This window comes from Hibiscus syriacus, unplaced genomic scaffold, assembly GCF_006381635.1.
Source record: "Hibiscus syriacus cultivar Baekdansim isolate YM2019G1 unplaced genomic scaffold, ASM638163v2 tig00110410_pilon, whole genome shotgun sequence".
Lineage (NCBI taxonomy): Eukaryota > Viridiplantae > Streptophyta > Magnoliopsida > Malvales > Malvaceae > Hibiscus > Hibiscus syriacus.
The window spans coordinates 1,165,731-1,178,622 of record NW_024062726.1 but is presented as its reverse complement, the minus strand read 5'-3'; the positions used below and the strand labels follow the sequence as shown (position 1 = coordinate 1,178,622).

At 37.7% G+C, this 12,892-nt stretch overlaps 3 protein-coding genes, 1 long non-coding RNA gene and 1 other non-coding gene across 5 annotated transcripts; 1 reads left to right on the top strand and 4 right to left on the bottom strand.

The window, feature by feature from the left end:
• Positions 1 to 452: 452 nt before the first annotated feature.
• LOC120124054 lies at positions 453 to 946 on the bottom strand. Its single transcript, XR_005516244.1, has 2 exons — positions 744 to 946; positions 453 to 666 (listed from the first exon to the last, which is right to left on the bottom strand). It is a non-coding gene; the product is annotated as an uncharacterized LOC120124054 (long non-coding RNA).
• A 5,882-nt stretch (positions 947 to 6,828) lies between these two features.
• Positions 6,829 to 9,324, bottom strand: LOC120123994 (probable proteasome inhibitor). Its single transcript, XM_039142768.1, has 9 exons — positions 9,041 to 9,324; positions 8,790 to 8,961; positions 8,573 to 8,704; positions 8,293 to 8,376; positions 7,625 to 7,702; positions 7,489 to 7,523; positions 7,339 to 7,402; positions 7,186 to 7,263; positions 6,829 to 7,101 (listed from the first exon to the last, which is right to left on the bottom strand). Exons 1-9 carry the CDS (start codon positions 9,213 to 9,215, stop codon positions 7,026 to 7,028), a joined length of 894 nt encoding a protein of 297 aa, XP_038998699.1. The 5' UTR covers positions 9,216 to 9,324; the 3' UTR covers positions 6,829 to 7,025.
• Positions 9,325 to 10,167: 843 nt separating this feature from the next.
• Positions 10,168 to 10,590, bottom strand: LOC120124042. The gene has a single exon (XM_039142803.1). The coding sequence runs from the start codon at positions 10,588 to 10,590 to the stop codon at positions 10,168 to 10,170; it is 423 nt and encodes a 140-aa protein (XP_038998734.1).
• Positions 10,591 to 11,556: 966 nt separating this feature from the next.
• Positions 11,557 to 11,627, bottom strand: TRNAG-GCC. The gene has a single exon. It is a non-coding gene; the product is annotated as a tRNA-Gly (tRNA).
• A 93-nt stretch (positions 11,628 to 11,720) lies between these two features.
• Positions 11,721 to 12,851, top strand: LOC120123995. Its single transcript, XM_039142769.1, has one exon. It carries the CDS (start codon positions 11,827 to 11,829, stop codon positions 12,664 to 12,666), a length of 840 nt encoding a protein of 279 aa, XP_038998700.1. The 5' UTR covers positions 11,721 to 11,826; the 3' UTR covers positions 12,667 to 12,851.
• The last annotated feature ends 41 nt before the right edge of the window (positions 12,852 to 12,892 follow it).

Genomic DNA, 12,892 nt, shown 5'->3' with positions numbered 1-12,892 from the left:
TTATAGTTTAAATGTAAGTAAAATTTTTAAATTAAGTAAAATCAAGTCATTTAAGTTTTTATTTAAATTTAATTATTAAATGAATTTTTATAATCATATAAGATTTGTATATATATATTTCTTTATATTTTAATATACATATAGAATTAATAGATTCGCTTTTAACTTTAAATCAATATATTAATTACTAAAAAATTACGAATCATATCATTCGGAGACAAAATTTTAATCTCTTATAAAATCGAAAAATTTATTTTTCTTATGAATCAAATCGAGTTTTAGACCAACGCTATTTACAAATTACAGCAGCCCTCGGTGGCTAGATTACGCGCATTTCCCTTTAATTAACTAAGTTTTCATGTTCATCACTCTCAAACGTTGCAGAGATGAAACAACAGATTGTTTTTTAGTGTATTTTGGTGTGTAAGAAATTCCAGGTTAAAAATGAATTATCAAGTAAGCAAATATGACCCCATACCATGGTTTCAGTTACTTATGATATTACACACAGAATAGAGGCAAATGAAAAGTAAAAATCCTAAAGTAATTTCCAGGGCAGGCACTTGAGCTTAGAGCAAGCTCCGGTCCATGTAGACGAGCATTCACCTCCACTTCCATCGCAACACTCGCAGACGACTCCAAGAGTGGCTAAAATCTTGGAGTATCCTATACATCACATAACCAAAACCGTAACTCAACTCAAACTCAAACAATCAACCAAAAAAAAAACACAAGGAACTTACTTTGTTGATGAGGCAAGATTGAAAGCGGCCTAGCTGCTGAAACCAGGGGATTCTGGGATGAAGAAACCCAGATTACGACCATAAAAAGGACTAGGGCACCCTTGTATTTCTCCATTTTTTCTCTCTCCAAAGAGGATGAGCTAAAAGAAGTGGGTGAAATACAAGAAGAGAAGACAACCCAATCAATAATGGGGATTAGTTAGCTAGGCTGTGATTTTTGTGTTTGAACTCAAATTGCAAGTGGGGGATTTAATGATGGAAAGGGACATACATGGGTTCTAGAGAGAGAGAGAGACATTTTGTGGCCAATAACATGTTTCCAAATTGTTTACGTTTCTACGAGACAAGTTTGGTGGACATTTCTCACAAACTGCAGGGCACCGTGGGGTCCTAGACCTGAACTACTTGCAAGAATCGACATCACAAGAGATACATGGGATGTTTTGGTTTTGAGGGGAGGCTTGGGTGGTTTACGAGCGAGTCGGTCATGTGTTCAAATAATTTGTTTTTTTCTTTCTTATATACAAAAAAGTTTAGGTCAGCTTGGTTTTTTCAGTCCAAAGTTAGAACATATCTAATATTGTTCATCAAAAGTGACGATGTTAGGATTTAAAATTGTCTTTACATACTTAAATTTTTGAATATCAATTATTTGTATCAACACTCGTTAACGTGTTCAAATAATATTTGATTTAATTTAAAAATTTTATTTAGTTTGTACTTGTTAAAAATTCTATTGTTTGTTGAATTCGTCAGATTTTATGTTTTAAAAAATATATAAAATCTAGTAATGTTATATAGAGTTTAATATGAATATAAATTAATAAAAATAAAAAATAAAATAGTGTGAAACAATTTTAAAGTTTGAAACTTAGGATGATCGAAACCTTCGAAAACAGCGTCGCCTCACCCCGAAATTCCAGGAAATATCGAAGGATCGACGATGACCCCCAGACAGAGGAGGTAAATGACCCACGATTGCCACCGATCCGACTCATCATGCTGACCAGTCATCAAATGCACACTCATCTCCCATGTATAAGGATTCTCTCATGAAAGACTCTTTGCCTGAGAACCTTGATTCTGACGAAATATTTGACAACGATGATATTGAGATACAGAAAGGGGGTGTTGTTCGATCCCAAATCGATGAAATCCCATCCATTGAATTCTCCGATAGAATCCAAACCCTTGCAGAAAAAAATGTCAATAGAAGCTCATAGTTGAATTATTGGGTCGTCGAATCGGATATGCCACCCTGAAAACCAAAATCAACGAATTATAAAAGCCGAAGCAAGCCATAAAGCTAATAGTAATAGAGAACGACTACTTTCTGGTCACCTTTTGTACCAACTCGGACTTTCTTCATGCCATAGCCGATGGCCTTGGATGATCGTCGACCATTATCTTATAGTTCCGCAATGGACATAAGACTTTTCTACTGCTACACCTTTTCCCACTCAAGTTATGGCTTGGATTAGGCTCCCTGGATTGCCCGTCACTCTTTACAAAAGAAGCATAATAGAGGAGATAGGCTAAACTATTGGACTTGTGATTAAGCTTGATTACCAAACAGAGTGGGGTCGTCGAGGCCACTTCGCCCGCATGACAATCACTATTGACCTGTCCAAACCCCTGATCTCAAAGCCGATGGTTAATGGTAATATTCAATTAATAGAGTATGAACTACTCCTTGGATTCTTGCCTAGATAATGGTTCTACTGCGGATCCTATTCCCTATCCAAAAAATCAAAATGCTCCTTCTGAATCGTTTGTGCCGTGGATAGTTGCTGAGCACCGCTCTCATCGTGTTAACAAGAAACCAGGGGAATTAGCTAATATCAAAAGCATAATTCAAGGGTCTCGGTTCAATTCGATCTTCGATTTGGAAGTTGATGATGATACTGAACAACCAGCTTCAACGCATTCTCAAACTCCCACCGCCTCAACTCGTGCAGCCTCTAAAACTAAATCCAAAGGGAAAAAACCTACAGTTGCCAAAGCGCCCAAGGCTGTAAATATTCGGAAGTCACTCTCTGTTCAATTCTCGGATTTTCCTACTCTTCAGGCTCTTTCTTCAAGACCATCAAGCTCTCGCACTGCCCAACATCGATCAAACTTAACCTTGGACAAAAACAAACATTCGGCCATAATTAAGAGTGAAAACGAGAGTCCGAACATTTTGCAAAACCTCTCGCACAGTGAGCTGACAAAAGCACAATGCACACAAGCTCCCATGGGGGACCCTCCTGATCCAAGCATATAGTCACGTGATACAGTTCTGCCTCAAACTCATTCTGGTATTTCCCTAGACATGAACACTGAACACATTGTCGATGATATTAACCACGAATCGATTGGAGATCAAGCAGTGGCTATGATTGAATGACTTTGATCTTCTCCTTATCTCTATTTTATGGACCTTAAAATTTTATGTTAGAATGTTCAGGGCTGCAGCTACTCGCGTTTCTTGTCTGTAGCTAGACTGTTTTTGTGTGACTATAAGCCGGTCCTGGTTGTTTTTGTCAAACCAAGAATCAGTGGTCATCGAGTTGGCTCGGTTATCTCTGCGTTGAATTTCCCCAACTCTCATCGAGTTGAAGCAGTTTGTTTTTCTGGTGGCATCTGGCTTGCATAATATGACTCTATCACAATTGATGTTTCTGTCAATCACTTCCAGTTCATTCATTTTCGCATTACTAGTATTACAAATATATTTTCTGTCCAAGCCACAACAGTTTATGCTAGCCCTTCAGCTGCAGGCAGAAAAATTTTATGGTCTCATTTGCGCCGTCTAGTCGTCTCTATCTGTTCACCCTGGATCCTTTTGGCGATTTTAATTCTAGTCTCAGTGCTGATGACAGAAAAAGTTGTTCCTCCTCTACAAGGTCTAGTAAAGACTTTTAGAACCTTCTTTTCGACCATGGCCTTCATGACTTGGGTTATAATGGTCCTGATTATACTTGGTCTAAAAGAACAATTTTTGCTCGACTTGACAGGTTTATTTGCAATAACTACTGGGATGACTCATTTCCGTTCAGATCATTGTCCGCTCAGATCATCTCATCTGTGTTGGCTCAGATCATTGTCCTAATTCTTCTTTAGGTTGGGAATCAATCGAGCTACTCGAACTCTGGCTATTTTCGATACTACTCTGGTTGGCATCGACATGAAGACTTTACCAGAATAGTTGAAGACAATTGGACGACCTCTTCATCTATGACCAAGACCATTCTTCATTTCACTAAAGCAGCGGATTCCTGGAACAAATCTATCTTCGGCTATATAGGCACTAAAGAACGCATTATTATAGCAAGACTTGGGGGATTCAAAAAGCCCTCAGCTCTTATTCTTTGCGTTTCTTGTGTAACTTAGAATCCGATTTACTTATTGAGCTTGAACATCTCCTAGATCAAGAGGAACTTCTTTGGTGACAAAAATCTCGCTCCGAGTGGATCGCCCTGGTACTTTTTCCAACAGCTTTTTTCTGATTCAAATAGTTGCCAAGGCACTTTTCCAATTACAGGGTTTTTTTCAAACCTACCTCTTGAGATTACTTCCACTCTTGATCGTATTCCCTCAACCGAGAAAATTCACAATGCACTCACGGATATAGCTCCTTTGAACTCCCTGGGTTGGGATGGTCTTCATGCGGAGTTCTTTTAGAAACAATGGGGTATCATTGGATCTTTGATTACTTCAATGATCCAGAATATTTTTTGGGGGTGCTATTTTTTAGCCTGATCTTAATAGAACAATCCTTGTTCTTATCCCAAGAGCAAAAACCCTGAATCTCTTATGGACTTCAAACCTATTAGCCTATGTGTTGTCCTTTGCAAATTGATCACCATGGTGGTTGTTCGAAGACTGAAGCCAATCTTTCTGATTCTGATTGATAAAAATCAAACTAGTTCCATTGCAGGGCGAAACATCACTGAAAATACTATCATAAACTAGGAAGTTGTGTATTCCATGAGATCGTCCAAAAGTAAAGAAGATTGAATGGCTATCAAAGTGGACCTTGAGAAAGTTTTATGTCGGATTAAATGGGATTTCATAACTGACCATTTAAATGCAAGACTCGTACCAAAACGCATCATAACTAGCTTTCAAATTCAATAGAATGGCAAACTTTCGCATCCGTTCTTTTCAAATAGAAGCGTTCGACAAGGCGATCCTCTCTCACCTTATCTCTTTGTTCTTTTCATGGAATACTTGGGCCATCTTATCGCCCATGCCGTCTCTCATGGTGCATGTAAGCCTTTTCGTTTTATTTATAGAGGCACTCTGTTGTCCCATCTATTTTTTTTGCAGATGATCTCATTCTTCATGTGAAGGCTGATTTGAAACAAGTTGAGGCTATTCAGAACATTCTTGACACTTTTGGCCAGTTCTCGGGACACCGAGCTAATAAAAGAAAGACTCAAATCTGGTTCTCTCCTAATACTGATTATTCTATTAAATGAATGATTAGCTCTTTCCTGGGATTTCAACAAGTTGAATCCTTGGGCAAATACCTAGGTGTTTCAGTTCTTCATAGGTGAACTAAGTGCTCAGACTTTGATTTCATCCTTGAAAAAGTCTGTTGTCATCTTTAAGGTTGGGCTGCTCGCACGCTCTCAATTGCGGGGTTAAATCCCTCTTGCAAGAGGATGTTAGTGTAGGTTAAACAATTAGGCTTTGTTCATTACTCACAAAAAGAAGAAGAAATTACTTCATTAACAACGATGCTATTGAAAGCACCACTCTTGCTATTGGAAAGGGATTTGCCATCGGATGAGTAGCATTGGTGTCATTTATGGCTCTATTTGGTGCCTTTGTGTGTCGTTCAACTCATCTTTATCGTTGATGTCTTGACCCTAAATTTTTTTATTGATTTAATTGTCCGAACTCATTAAATAATTTTAGTGATAAAAGATAATGTCTAAAATTTTTGAATTCAAACTATTGCACATATATTATTTTTTAAACATATCATATTTATTAGGTTTAATATTAAAATAGGTATTCAAACTATACATAAAATTTTAAATATATGTCTAAACTATTTTTTAACTCATCCCGGTGTCTAATTTTTTCTCTGTTACCATTTTAAGTGCCCAGGCGCTAAATGCGGTTAAGTGACACGTTTCATGTTCTAGTAATTTTGGAAATTTTATTTTTTAAAAACTAGTTTAGACACATATTCGAGAAAAACGATGTAGCTTAGACACTTATTTTAATATTAAGCAAAAAAAAAAAAAAACCACGTGTTCTCCCCTCCCCTTCTCCCTCCTCGTCTTCTCCCTTCTCCTCCCTCCCCTGCAACCAACTGTTATGGTCAAAGATCGACTGTCAATGCCAAAACTTTAAACTTAGAACAAAAATCCCTTGATGCTACCTCTAACAATTTCCACAATAAGTATTCAATTTATCAAAATCCTCAATTAAAAAAAACTACAAACCCTAAAACAAAATCTTTCATTCATACCGTTTTTGAGTGTTCGATTAGTTACAAAAGTATGGAGGTTTTGGTGGTGGTTGGTTGACTAGTTACGCGTCATTGGGTGTTTGGTCGATGACGGTGTTGGTGGCAACCGGTGATGGCGAAAAGAAAACATTAGACATTAGACACCTAAAATGGGTAACAAAAAACCTAAAATGGTGAGCGTTCGAACACCTAAAATGGTAACTAAGAAAACATTAGACACCTAAAATGATAACTAACAAAACATTAAACACCTAAAATAGTAACAAAAAAACTTATTTGAAATTTTATGTATAGTTAAGACATTTATTTTGGTATTAACCTATTTATCAGTGTCATGCTCACCTATTGATTCTCTTCCATGGCCATAAAGAGAGTGAGAAATGCAACTTTAAAGATGGTCGACGAGGTTCGCAAATTGTTCATCATCATTTCTGGTTTCATGGAACTTCCTTCTTAGTGGAAATTAATCGAACCAAAAAAAAAAAGACAATTTTTTAATGGAAGTGGTGGTAATTTTTCAATTTGGGGGCGATTGTTGATCAAACAGTAAGAGGATGATGCGATTAAGAACTATAGGGATATAATGAAATGAATGAAAAAAATAGTCTAACTTAATCTATAAATAGAGCTAAATAAAATTAATGAACAATTTCGACCTTTATTAGGCCTAAAAGTCCAAATCAGGAAATTCCTCATTGAACGCAACTTAAAACAAACATAAAGATTTCAACAACCCATTCTTTCAGAGAATAAAGATTTCAACAACTTTACTATATATATATATATATATATATACCCTCTTCCTCATCCATCTAAATAAAATCTGAACCACCTCCAAAATGCTCCAGGTCAGGATGAATACCACTCCCGGGTTTCCGCGGCGGATTTCTGCAAGAATTCGGTAAGTGTTGTATAAGTTTAAATCATATAAAACTGTTGATATCCACCCAATGGATCCCTAATTCCCTCTACCTTGTGAATCGAGATGGCTCGAATCCAGGAACACCAGGTGGACCATATGGATCGAATCGCGCACCAGGAGGAATACCCCTGTTTCCATCCAAAAATTAAAATGTCTCGTACAAAGCAATGCACACACAAATTTAAACATGGAAGAAAACTCACGGTTGTGCTCCGGGGAAACCATGCTCTCCACCAACTCCACCAAACCAGCGAGGATCGTTGGGCCCTGCTTCCAAATTATAGTATATAATTAAGTCACTAAAGGATTATGACATCCAAAATTGCCAAATGAATAAAACAAGTGTTACAAACCTAGAAGCATGCCACCGTCACCACCAAAACCACCCCTGAAATCCATTTAAGAAATAAAATCACACTCAAGTCGGAAACTAAAATCAACCAGTTAAATTGTGGTTATCACAAAAAATCTGATTCAGAACAGTAGTACCTGCTAGGATACATTCCGGCACCTGGCCCGGGTACCAGATCACTACCACCAATAGGATTAACAGGTGGGACAACAACCCTGTAAAGGAAGTTTTATAATTTTGATGATCATACGAGCCACTGTTAGGAAGTTAATGGAAAGGTTTCATTAAAGTTAAAGAAACACAATACTATCAGTCTATAACTAATTTTTTTCGCATTTATTCTTTATTTTCCTTAGATACAATTTTAACATGCTCAGAACTTCAGAAGTCTATAACACATAGTTAGGTTTCATATAATATTATATCAGAGCAATCAGAGATTTTCTGTTCTGGCCTAATATGCAAATAAGTTGTTCTCTAATCCGCCAAAATTGGGTAAAAAAGTTACTAGTAAACCTTGCCTAAATCAGGAAATCTTAATCGTATCTGAACATAATCAAAAAACCTATACCACTAGTTGATAGACAGAAAACATGCATCATCAGACCATAGTCGTGGAAGTTTAACCTCACTAATGAAGCTTTCTATAAATAAATAACGCAAAGGAGTCATGATTTGTGGCATGAATCACAATTTATCCATAGTTACATGATTGTAAAGATATCAATGAAGCATGCAAAGGGTATAAACAATCATTGACGAACTGGATTAAATCCAAAATTGCAAAGGAGAAAACAAGAGATACCCTGAAGGATGGATTTGAGGGCCCCTTGGTTCATTAATTGTAACACCAGGATGATTGGGCCTCGATCCTTCACCTTTTGCTGAACTACAAACCACACGCATAAATAAAAGAGAAGGTAAATAAAAGAAAATTATTCCCATTGATCATCCTTCACCCTAAAAACTTCCAATTATCCCTAAAGCCTAGAAAAACATCCATTTGTATAGAACTACAGACGCTAAAACTACAGCTAAGAATTGCTCGACATCAATAACGGCAAAGACTAAATTTGCTTAATTACCTTGGAGGGTCAACTGCTGAGCAGTTTAACATGGAAATTACTTCTTTTTCCAAACCATTCACTAATTTCTCTAAATTCTTGTACAAGGCAGAGTAATTTCCACTTGTGTTCTCCCCAACATAGTCATCAATACTGCAACAGTCAATGAAACTCCAAAATACATTGATTTAAACCACAAAAATTAAACAAAAAAGAGAGCAGAAGAGAAGATAATTACTCGATTTCAAGATGAAGGGGTTGAGAACTGTTCTCAGCCAAAGTCTCGACAAGCAATTTTCTATTCATAACCAGACATTTCACCAAAACTTTCTTCGACCCTTTCTCGGGATTGGTATAGACAAACGCGTAATGGTCTTCGAATTCGTTCCAATTATCGGTTCCTACCTCGTCTAAAACCCAAAAATGCATTTTAAGGAATTGAAAAAGTAATAGTAGCAATCAAATTAGAAAGAGAAGAAAAGCGAATACCAGTAGAGGTAGAAGAGAAAACGTTGTCGCCCAAAGCAGCAGGCCCAGTGGCGGTGAGGACGAAACCGGCGGAAAGAAACGTCGCGTGAACGGCGAACGCGACCTTGTCGTGGTCGTTCCTAAAAGAAGGTCTCGCCGCTCTAATGACGGCGATCACCGTTCTCTCGTTCGACATGTTCGAGATTTTCTGAAGGATTAGCCTTTACTACTGATTAGGAACTTAATGAAAGCAAGAATAAACGAAGGGTTTCGAGATTTCGTGATGGGTAGGCAAAGAGCTTTGAAGCAGTTTATTGCTTTACATGCCGCTAGAAGAATCAAGATGAAAATGTTCCAACTTCAATTCCGATGGGCTCTGTTTATGTTTTGTGAAGTCCATCACAAAACTTTGGGCCTTTTGTGCCTTTTCAATTTGAAACTCTTCCATGCTTAGAATTTCACTGCAAATTTGGTTCTCCGTATGTTCTCTGTAGCATTCGAAAAACTTTCCGTTAACATAAACTTTACTTATTAAATTAAATAAATGAATATAAATAAATTTTTTGTGTTCATTAAATAGAACATAAATAGAGATGTGTTTATTTTTTAGTTTTACGAATAAGCTTGTTCATGGCTCATTTATCGATTCATTTATAAGCTCATTTAATTGGTTTTCTTTTTCTTTTTTTCCTTTTATTCTTTTTCATTTTATATATCGTTGAAAGTAGGAACTAAATTGAATAATGTGAGCTTTGGAGTTCAAACTGTGAAATGTAAGGAGCTTAAGGACTAGAGCCATAATTTCATCATTTCTGAACATATAAACGAACATAATCACGAATATTAAATGACCATGTTGGCGAATATATAAACGAACATATTCACGAATGCTAAACAAACCGAACACTAACACTTTGAAAAATAATCAAACGAACATGCACACAACTTTACTAGTTCAAACAAGATTCATTTACACTGCTAGGATTCGACGAACTTGGTTTGGTATTAGAAAACTGCATATTCAAGAACGAAAAACACTTTATGTTATGCACTTGAGAATCGTTTTCCATTTGAAATTTTCTTTACAGTTTTTTAAACAGAAGTTGAGGATTCACAACAAGACCACATAATTTTCATATACACACAATTCAACTACTGGTTTCATCATTATCGCTTTGATGAGTCTCTGATTCGTGTCTTCCAGTGGCTTTTATATAGCAAAAAACCGCCACCAAGAAAGTCGTGGCAAGGCCTCCAAGGATCACGCCACCCCCTGCCACAGATTTATCCACCGAACGATGAGCCTTTTGCAGGTGAATAACTTCTCCTTCTCCTCCAACGCTCACGTTTTCACCATCGTTTGGTCCGGTAGTGGCTGCCGTGTGATCCGCCGAGTGGGGCGCTCGGGATGGACTTGAAGATGGTGCATTGTCAATGGTCTTCACTATCTGGTGCTTCCCAAGTTTCCTTATTGCTGCAGGATGTTGGAGATCAGCTGAGCCAGATGTTTGAGCATTAGCCATAGCCACAGAAGCATTAATCAGAACCAAGAAAAGAAGAGAAGGAGCCATTTTTTTAATCAAATTCGATGATGGATTGCTAAAGATGTATATGTATATATATATATATATACACACACAGAGAGAAGAAACTGCTATGAAAGCATCCCCATAAGCAAAGCTGGATTCCATGCATAGTTTATTCAAATTTCTTAATCTTTTAATGAAGTTGTCAGCGGAGTGCCGGGGGATACACGTGTGCATGCATTAGAATATTATAAATACAACTAAGAAATGGATCAAGGGAACAAGATGTTTGATAATTGTATTTGTAGAGTTTGTTTAATCTGTATGATTACATTAATCATACCGACAATTAGGGTGTATGATTAAGTGAAATTAATATCCATTGATCTAAAACTCACACAGGAAAAGCTGAAAAATAAAAAACGCAACGGCAGCATATCTTGTGTCTTGGAAGAAAATTGCTTCTTTGTCAGAAGATGTTGTTCAAAGGCAGGGGACAACATGTTTTAACACAATTCAGGTAATGTCCTGAAGATGTCTTCGATTTGATTACAGAAGTTTCCATTTTTCTTTCTCATTGGGTTGTTTTTGTTATACCTTGTATGTTATTGTGCTTTGGAGTGTTTTAGGTTGTTAATAACAAGCAGTGTGTTGTCATATGCTTAATGTTAGGAATACGTTTAAGGCTGTAGTTTGAGTGTTTTACTAGGGTTAACGTTACCACAGGAAGTTTTGGCTAGGGCAGGTTGAATACAATGATATAGGAGGGGAATCGTTTAACAAATAAAATACCATTCATTTGACCCTTGGATCTTGTAACCTAAACTTGAGGAGGGATCCCCCAAAAATTTGAGACATTAGGTGTTAGAAAAGGAAACAACTTTGGTTGGAACCATCAAAAGATTCAGAGCAGACTTGAGCTTGAATTGTTTTGAGCATTAGGTTGCCAGCTAATTGGCCAAACAACACGGCATGCAACAGGTGCAGAGTAGACTGGCAAGAAAAATAAAATGCACCAGCCGGGAATCGAACCCGGGTCTGTACCGTGGCAGGGTACTATTCTACCACTAGACCACTAGTGCTTATGTTTCGTGTGTTCAATAAAACTAATTTTACTTTATTTATTATGATAATCCTATTAACACCAAAACCACAAACGGCATCCCTACGAGAGCCTTGCCGATTTCTTCCCTGATTCTCTCTTCAAAGGCCAAAGCCATAAAAAACCAGTCGGTTTGCTACTTTTGTTTAATCCAAAATTCAAAGACCTCAACCCAGAGAATGCAACTCTCAATGCCTTTTCCATCCCAAACCCTTTCCTTCTCAAAATCCCTTCTTTCCCCAACTCCCCTTTTCCTTCACACTAAGCTCTCCACCCTCTCCCTCCACAACCCAACCCCACCACCCAATACCACAATCCGCATGGGGGGTGGCCCTAGGACTTACCCAGGTGGAGTCTCCAAATGGCAATGGAAACGCATGCAAGCCAAGAAATCCAAGCAACTCCTCAAGGCCCGACTCGCCCGTGAACGCCACATCTACGAGATGCGCAAGAGGGCCGAGCTTAAAGCTGCCGTATCCGAACTCGAACGCCCTTGGGAAGTCGTTGAAAAAGCACCCAACTTGTTCTCCGTTTCCGCCGATGAGCAAGTTAAAGTCTTGGCCGACAGGTTCCAGAAGCCCGGCGGTTTCGATATGTGGAGTGACAGAGATGGGCCTCAGCTGTTCGATGCTGTCGATGAGTTGCCTTCTGCCAGGTTCTTCCCTAAAGGGGTTGTTCATAGTGTTAAGCCTTATTTGGGGAGTAGAGGCAGTGGTGAAAACACTAAGCTTTTAAGTGAAAACAAGGGAGATGAGACTGAGAATGGAGATGGCAGTGTTGCAGAGAGCAATGGGAAAAAGAACGGTGTTAGATGGAGGAGGAAAGGATTTAGGAGAAGGTTCGGTGATTCCGAGGAGGCTAATTCTGATGCGAAGATAAGTAATTCCAAGACTGAAGTTACTGATAAAAGAAGGACCTTGAAGTCTGGGATTTATGGTAAAAGAAGTGATTTCAAGCCTGATGTTTATGATATGAGCTTGCAAAGAGATGGGAGTTATGGGATTAATAGGAAAAACTGATTTGCACTGAAGATTCTCAAGGAGGGAAGGGGAAAAAAGCCTATGCTTTATTGGTAATGTTCATCTCCAAATTGTCTCACTTTCTTTTTCCCTGGATGAAATGTTTTGGAAGGTTTTCCTATATTGAATGTATATGTAGAACACTAGAACTTGTATATGAAATTTAATGAGTATAATAAGTTGGCATCTCTAGTTTTTCTGTTGTATGCTTAATCTGATGGATTTG

Coding starts and splice junctions, on each gene's coding strand:
- LOC120123994 (XM_039142768.1), bottom strand. CDS start 9,215: ATGTCGAACGAGAGAACGGTGATCGCCGTCATTAGAGCGGCGAGACCT. Junction 8,705..8,789: donor CCCCTTCATCTTGAAATCGA/GTAATTATCTTC, acceptor TGACTGTTGCAG/TATTGATGACTATGTTGGGG. Junction 7,403..7,488: donor TGACGGTGGCATGCTTCTAG/GTTTGTAACACT, acceptor ATTTGGAAGCAG/GGCCCAACGATCCTCGCTGG.
- LOC120123995 (XM_039142769.1), top strand. CDS start 11,827: ATGCAACTCTCAATGCCTTTTCCATCCCAAACCCTTTCCTTCTCAAAA.
- LOC120124042 (XM_039142803.1), bottom strand. CDS start 10,590: ATGGCTCCTTCTCTTCTTTTCTTGGTTCTGATTAATGCTTCTGTGGCT.